Source organism: Equus caballus, chromosome 10 (genome assembly GCF_041296265.1).
Source record: "Equus caballus isolate H_3958 breed thoroughbred chromosome 10, TB-T2T, whole genome shotgun sequence".
Classification (NCBI taxonomy): Eukaryota; Metazoa; Chordata; class Mammalia; order Perissodactyla; family Equidae; genus Equus; species Equus caballus.
Window position 1 is genome coordinate 68,046,744 of NC_091693.1, and position 7,744 is coordinate 68,054,487.

The window sequence follows — 7,744 nt, forward strand, 5'->3', positions numbered from 1 at the left end:
GAAGCCACATTTCTGCCATGTGACCCGCGCAGGCGCAGAGCGTGCGGGGTGGGGGTGGGGCGTGTCCGCGGCCCGCTGCGCCGGGTGCGTTCCGAAGTGCGACTTCCCGGTCCTGGCCAGCGGCCGCCCCCGCGGAGGTGGCGCCTGCCGGGACGGCCGGGCCCGGAGGGGCGGGGCCGGGGCTCGGCTCCGAAGTCCTGAGGCTCGGCTGAGAAGCTGAGCGGCTGCAGGACCGCGTCTCCCGAGCCGCCGAGCTGGAGTTGGAACTGGAATTCCAGGGCGCCGGGGCCCCGGCTGCCGGGCAGCGGCTCCTCCAGGCCAAGGCCCCGGCGGAGAATGAGCCGGAAGCGGCGGCGGGCTCGCGGCGGAGCGGCGGGGCCGGGAGTCTGCACCGCTGGTTCATCACCGTGATCCTGTGTGCCGCCTTCCTGGGGCTGGTGAGAGCGGCCGCTGCGACCCCGCGGGCCGGGGCGTGAGCAGGCGGCGCGGCCTTCGAGTTCCAGGGTCGCCTCCGCCACTTGCAGACTGCGTGACCTTGGGCGCGTTAGTCTGCCCGAGACTCAGTTTCGTAATCTGTTTAAAGGGCACAGTTTTAATCTTGGAGGGTTATTGTCAAGTGCGAGATTTATTTTCCTAATATATTTCCCAGCTCCAGCCAGCCTTCCTCCCTCTCCTCCTCGGGGTGGGGAGCCGCAAGAAGGGTTGCCAGGTCTATAGCCGCTGTCCCCCGGGCCCAGCCAACCCTCGTGTTATTCCCTAAAGCTGCTTTTCTGGGATTTCCTCTTCCTCTGCTGATCAATTTCAGCCAACCTCTTGTTTTTACAGATGAGGAAATAGACCCAGAGAGGGAAAGTGACTTTTCCGGACCACACAGCTGGCTAAGTGGTAGAGCCAGGAATGCGTAGTGTTTTACTCTGCCCACAGGCCTATGTGAAACAAACCTTCAGATCCTTCAATGTTTTTCTTAGAGCAAACTGCAAGGCTAGAAGCACCTTTTGCCAAAACCCTTGGCTACCCCGCGATTCCTTTATTTCTGGACACCGCCCCCTCCCTCCACCCCGCGTCTTCATCACCTGTCTTGAATGTTGGGATTCTGGAGAGTTCGGAGGCGAATCCTCTGAGCGTCACTTCTGGTCACTCAACGTCTTTCTCTGAGCCACAACTGATTCTTAGAGTATTTTGATTTGAAAGAAGAAAAATCACTGCCGATCCTTGGTTGGCCCCCACTGTGTGCCAGATCCTGTTGTCAGCGTTGTGCAGGCTGGAACAAATTGGATGAGAGCTAGGCTCAGCCTCTCTCCCATGTCCCAGGCGCGTGCTCTGCGCCCGGTGCCCAGGCCTGCTTTCCAGTCCCGCACAGCTCCAGCTTGGGCAGGGAGCACACCCAAGCGTTTCAAGCAGACCAGTGCAGTTAGAGTTAATTATTCTTGAAATGTAGACCGATTGGAAACATTTTTCAAATGTAAAACTAGCTTCCTCTGAAAGCCGACTGTAACCTTAATTCTTGCTAACACTAGATTGTCTTTAAGTAAAATTTTATTTTTAAAGGCATTGTATATATATGTATGTGGTATTCTCTAAGAAAGGCGTACAGACTGTATTGCTGATGGCTTGGGGTTTTCTTTGAAGAAAAATGCAGATTTAGAAATGTTTCAATTGTTTAATCTCCTGCATATTTTGTACTCGTAATTCAGAGGAAGCACCCCATGTGCATCCAGAAATATTGCTGTCTGTTTTAACAACATCAAAAATGAGAATAATATTTTGATGATTTAAAAAAATAATTTTTCTTTTACAATTTTTTTTTAAAGATTGTCACCTGAGCTAACAACACCTATTGCCAATCTACTTTTCTTTTTTTCTTCTTCTTCTCCCCAAAACCCCCCAGTACATAGTTGTATATTCTGGTTGTAGACCCTTTTGATTTTGCTATGTGGGACGCCACCTCAGCGTGGCCTGATGAGCGGTGCCATGTCTGTGCCCAGGATTCAAAACCGTGAAACCCCGGGCTGCCGAAGTGGAGCGCGTGAACTTAACCACTTGCCATGGGGCCAGCCCCTAAAAAAATAATTTTTAACATTTAAATTCCTGTGATATTTGGGCATGTAGTATACTTAAAAATGTACAAAACTATTTCAAAAGTTACATTAATGTTACATTTTACTATTAATACAAAATAGTCTTTTATGGTATTGTTCAAAAAGGAAATAGGGGCCGGCCTGGTGGCGCAGCGGTTAAGTGCGCACGTTCTGCTTCAGCGGCCCGGGGTTCGCAGTTTGGGATCCCGGGTGTGGACGTGGCACCGCTTGTCAAGCCATGCTGTGTTAGGCGTCCCACATATAAAGGAGAGGAAGATGGGCACAGATGTTAGCTCAGGGCCAGTCTTCCTCAGCAAAAAGAGGAGGATTGGCGGCAGATGTTAGCTCAGGGCTAATCTTCCTTGGAAAAAAAAAAAAAGGAAATAGAATTGCAGCAAAAAACTGAAAGAATTAAAGAAGTTTTTAAAAATTTACAGTTGTCAAAACTAGAAAAAGAGGATTTGGCACACCAGAAATAGGAGTACTAGTATTGTCGTCATGAATTTTTCCTGACTGTGGGACTTCAAGTAATTCCCTACGTGACATTGAAATCCCCTCCTCCCTTTTTAATGGTGAAAAAAGCTACCACATAGATAGACATATTTTAATGGTTGTAAATAAAATCTTTTGCCTTTTTAAATTTCAGGGAATGAGTGTTGCTATCCTGGGACCCACGTTTCCAGATTTGGCAGTAAATGTGAACCGCAACATGAGCAGCCTTTCCGTGGTTTTTGTGGGCCGTGCCTTTGGATATTTGGGTGGTTCTGTGATAGGTGGAGTTCTTTTTGACAGTATGAATCCTTTTCTACTTTTGGGTAAGTAAACACCAATTTTCGCTTCTCTGTGACTTTCCAGGAAATTACAATTTGTTTTTGAATAGGAGCCATACTATCTTGCGGAATGGTTGACGTCTTAGATGGACTAGTGTTTGGACGTCCTCCGTGGAAGTCAGGTCTCCCTGGTGCCGGCTTTCATCTTGGCAGTTAAGGGAATCTCTGCTGGACCACTCTGGAAATTTAGATTAGCCCCAGAGTGTGTTGGCCATCCTTAGCCTTCCTGACTTCACCTGTAATTTAGACACCACCCCTGGATCGCGTCCTGGTCGTCCAAGGCGCTCTGCCTGTCAGAGTTTAGGGCAGATCTCCTGGAGCCACCAGAGATCAGAATGAATGAACTTGAACTTGCCCAGGCTGAATCCTGGACTGAGAATGAAGGTAGGAGTGGATGGTGGGTGAAATGATGTAGTCGGAATTTTTGTCCCTGCTGCCCCGTGTCAATGATAACCCCAAACCTTTCTACCTCACCCTTGAGATAGATGGCAAAGCTTTTAACTTACTGTTTTTTGAATAAATTGACATGTTGAAAGAGAATCTGGCTTGATGTAATAAAACCGCTTTGGAAGTAAGGAGAATAATTTACTGTTGTTGATGAATAACTAAATAATCCCTCTGATTTCCAAAGTGGTTGAAAGAATATATTTCTTACGTTTCCTTCCCTATTCCCCAAACTAATTTATTTAATACATTTCTACTACAAACTACTATAGTAGTTGCATTTTACTTTTATGTTTTTTATTTTTTACCTCCTATCTAAAGATCTCTTTAGGTTCTTAAATATGAAACATTTAAATAAGTAATTTTTGAGCTGTCTGTTTTGCCATAAAACTTTGCCATGTATTGTAACTTATAGTTTGATTATTAGCAGTGCTAGATGTGTATTTATATTAGAATCACATATTTTATAGTCCATAAAGATTATAAAAGTTTTTAAGTGAAATGACTATTTGTAGAAGCTGAACCTCTCATCTCATTGTTACTCAATTTTAATGTGACTTACTCTGCATTTTGGGGAGTTTTTTGATGTTGACTTGAGCCATGACTCTATATGAATGTTGTTTTCAGCTGACTTTTACATTTCTTCTCAGGGATGTCAATGTTGGCTACGACAGTTGGTCTTTATCTTGTTCCATTTTGCAAGGCAGTGGTATTACTGATTGTCATGATGTCCGTCTTTGGTGTTTCAATGGGCATCCTGGATACAGGTTAGTGACCTCGTCAGTGTCACCTCTGGGAGTAGGGACTTTCCACTTGAAAAAGAAGAACAGGTGATATTAAATTGTCACTTGCAGTGTCTGCCAAAATGACACTGACCTACTGAGTTGGTCATAGGCTCCCCCGATCAGAACCACCCTTCTGGCATCTACTCTTCTTGCCAAGTAGGATGTCTGTTTTTGAGCAGCCAACCACGGAGCGAATTTAAAGAATTTTGTTGTATGAGAGATTGTGGATTTACAGTATCCAACCAGGGTAGGGTCCGCACCTGGGTAATTACAGTGCAGGTGAGCGGGCTTTCATTTTGGGCTAGAACTTCATTGTAGTATGGGGGAATTGATGAGTTAATCAGTTAAACTAAGTTTGGAAACATTTTTGGCTGAGGAAGTCTAGAAGCCACTATCCAGTTTACAATGCACCTTGCCTTTTGAACTAAAAGAAACCTGTGCTGTGTATTATTTTCCTTTTCTTCCTTTTCTCTCAAAAGTCCTGCCCTCCTGCAGGAGAGCCTCATCATGTATCTTGATATCTTTTAAAACCTACAAAATAACACATGACTTTTGTTCACCCTTAAAGCCAGCTTCCTCCCCTGCTTCCCTGCTCTGCTGTTACTTGACATGTCAGGGAAATATTTTATACTTTCGGCTTAGTTTGGTTGTGAAATTACAGGGTAGAATTCTATGTTTGTCTGCAAATGCGGTTAAAAAAGGAAAAGAAAGAAAACGCAAGACTTGCTTCTTCTTGCCTCTCACCTTGTAGAAGGAATCCTTAGTGCCTGTCACGGGCACTGCAGAATCCTGTAGTGGTCAGGTTCCTGAACATGTGTTTCACATCTGCTATATACATAAATAATTTCCTTCAAGTGGCTGCCCATTGCAAGTACAGAAAGCTTGGGTTATTTGGCCACTGTCTGATGTTAATATCTATTTAAAATATTTATAAATAAATAAATATATAAATATCCCCCCTCGCTGCCAGCCTGGTATTAGAACTGTGTTATAAAAAGCCTTGTGCTAATGGGCCTGGCTCTGGGAGGTAGTGCTTTGCTGGCCTGTAGAATCCCATTTGTAAGTATGTGATATTTCAGTGCTTATTGCTCTCTCATGGTGGGGGGTTAGAGTTCCTCAGTCATAGAATTGACTTGATAACAACATGCATGCAAACATGTGACAACTTAGAATATTATGATCCTGTGCCGTGTAAAACAGACTCATGCTTTTTCTGATAGTAATGAACTGTTTTTTGCTAACTTACTATGATTAAATCATTTTCCCATCTTTCATTGGTAGGTGGTAACGTCCTAATCTTGGCTCTCTGGGGGGACAAAGGAGCCCCGCATTTGCAGGCCTTACACTTCTGTTTCGCCTTGGGTGCCTTCTTGGCGCCACTGCTGGCTAAATTGGCATTGGGCACGACCGTGTCTGCTGAAAACCACACAGAGGCTGACTTTAACGATTCTGTGCTCAACCAGTCATCTGAAGCCGCCTCAGAACCTCTACTTGGAGTACCTGACGATATGAATTTACTGTGGGCTTATGCTGTCATTGGGACTTACATTTTTGTAGTTTTTATCTCTCTTCTTGCTCTGTTTTTAAAGAAAAGCTCAAAGCTGGAAAAAGCCAAAGTGTGCGCTCAGAGGTCTCAAAGAGCTAAATATCACAACATCCTGCTTTGTCTCCTCTTCCTGTTCTTCTTTTTTTATGTTGGAGCCGAGGTGACATATGGCTCTTACATTTTCTCGTTTGCAATCACTCATGCTGGCATGAAAGAAAGTGAAGCGGCCGGATTGAACTCCATCTTCTGGGGGGTCTTTGCGTCTTGCAGGGGCCTGGCGATCTTTTTTGCTGCGTGTTTACAGCCTGGAACCATGATCGTGTTGAGCAACATTAGCAGCGTGTCGTCATCTTTGTTTCTGGTGCTTTTCAACAAGAGCCCAGTTTGTCTCTGGATAGCAACTTCCGTGTATGGGGCCTCGATGGCAACCACGTTTCCCAGTGGCATTTCTTGGATTGAGCAGTACACGACCATCCACGGAAAAGCCGCAGCATTTTTTGTCATCGGTGGTTCCTTGGGAGAAATGGCTATCCCTGCCGTAATTGGAATTCTTCAAGGAAAATACCCCGATTTGCCTGTAGTTTTGTACACGTCTTTGGCGTCAGCGATAGCCACTGCTATTTTATTTCCCGTGATGTATAAATTAGCCACCTCACCTCTCAATCGTCAGCAAAAAGAACACAGGAAGAGTGAGGACCAGAAAGCTTTGCTCTCTAGCTCTGGGCCGAATGACTATGAGGAAGATGCAGAAAAGTGGAATGAAGTGGATTTTGAAGTGATCGAGATGGATGATAGAATGAGGAATTCTGTAATAGAGACATCTAGAAACATTGTGATGGAGCCCCCAGCCGAAGTCTCCAGCCAGTTCCGCTCAACCGCTTTAGTGTTTGAGTCCTCTCCGGTTAACACTGGCAAGTCCGCTGTGAAGCACCTTGCAAGAAGTCAGGACAAAAGGGACTAACACTTAGAGAAGGTGGATTGTTTGCTCACTTCCTTGAGCAACCGTCAGGCCTAAAGAGGCCCGTCAGAGCAGAGCATTAGCACACTTCCAACGTGTTTTGAGTATCCAAATTTCTACGTCAGAGCATAGCAAATGCTGACAACGTTTTGAAACGTTCTGTAATTCCCAGAATCTTCCATAAAGAACCAATGGTCTCATACAGTAGAATCTTGTTGTGAGGCTAGTGTTTGGCACATGGCTGATTAGGTAATACGTGGTGGCCTTCACTCCTCAGAGCATGCAAAGAAGGCATTTGTTTTTGAGAAGCTGGGTGCCATCCTAATAAAGCCATCTGGTAATTGAGTCAACTAGCTGAACGAGTTATCAGTCGTCAGTACTCTCCCAGGGCGGTTGAGGAGAGGAGTTTCATAAAAGAGCATCTTTGAAAATGGACAGATTTTCATTAATTACCCTGTCTGTAGCATTGGACCAAAGAATGCTGGTGACTCATTTGATTCCTGATTTCTACGAAGAGAACACGGAACAGGGTCCTACAGACATGGCTTCAAGCCTTGACTGCTGCTTTCTGGCCTTCGGCCCTGCACTCAGTCACTTAACATGTGTCGGCTTTGTTGATGTCATCTCCGGATCTGTGATTCTATAAGTGAAAATAAGATGATTCTCAAATTAGGAATCTATAAGTTTTAAAGGTTATGCAGGACGTCTGCTAGAAATTAATATAAGTGCCACCCCGTTCTTCATTTCAAATGAGAGGTGAAACAAAATTGATAGCTTTAAGAATGTGCTACTGATTGTGAATTCATGTCGATTTGACACTCAATGTTTACTACTTTATTTGAACAATTACCGGAAGAATACATTCTTTAGTACTGTATTTCATTGATTCTAAGATGCCCCTTTTTTCACATATTTAACATCTCTGAAATCAGAATATGTGTTAAAATCAATGATTATTTAACATTGTGACAAAATTTAATTGACAGTTTTTTTCCAAATATATAGACAGTAATGTTGCATTTTACAATCAGTGTCTTAGACTCAGTGAAATACAATAATTCATTCAATTATGGAGATTATACTATTTTTACAGACATTTTAAA

General features: G+C 44.3%; 1 protein-coding gene across 1 annotated transcript; it reads left to right on the forward strand.

The window, feature by feature from the left end:
* Nucleotides 1-212: 212 nt before the first annotated feature.
* MFSD4B (major facilitator superfamily domain containing 4B) lies at nt 213-6,801 on the forward strand (the record flags this gene model as incomplete). The annotated part of the gene is given in 5 exon segments (XM_023649442.2): nt 213-437; nt 2,725-2,893; nt 4,003-4,119; nt 5,419-6,614; nt 6,616-6,801. Coding segments are annotated over 5 exon segments (1,743 nt in total), but the record flags the coding sequence as incomplete, so codon positions are not given.
* Between the last annotated feature and the right edge of the window lie 943 nt (nt 6,802-7,744).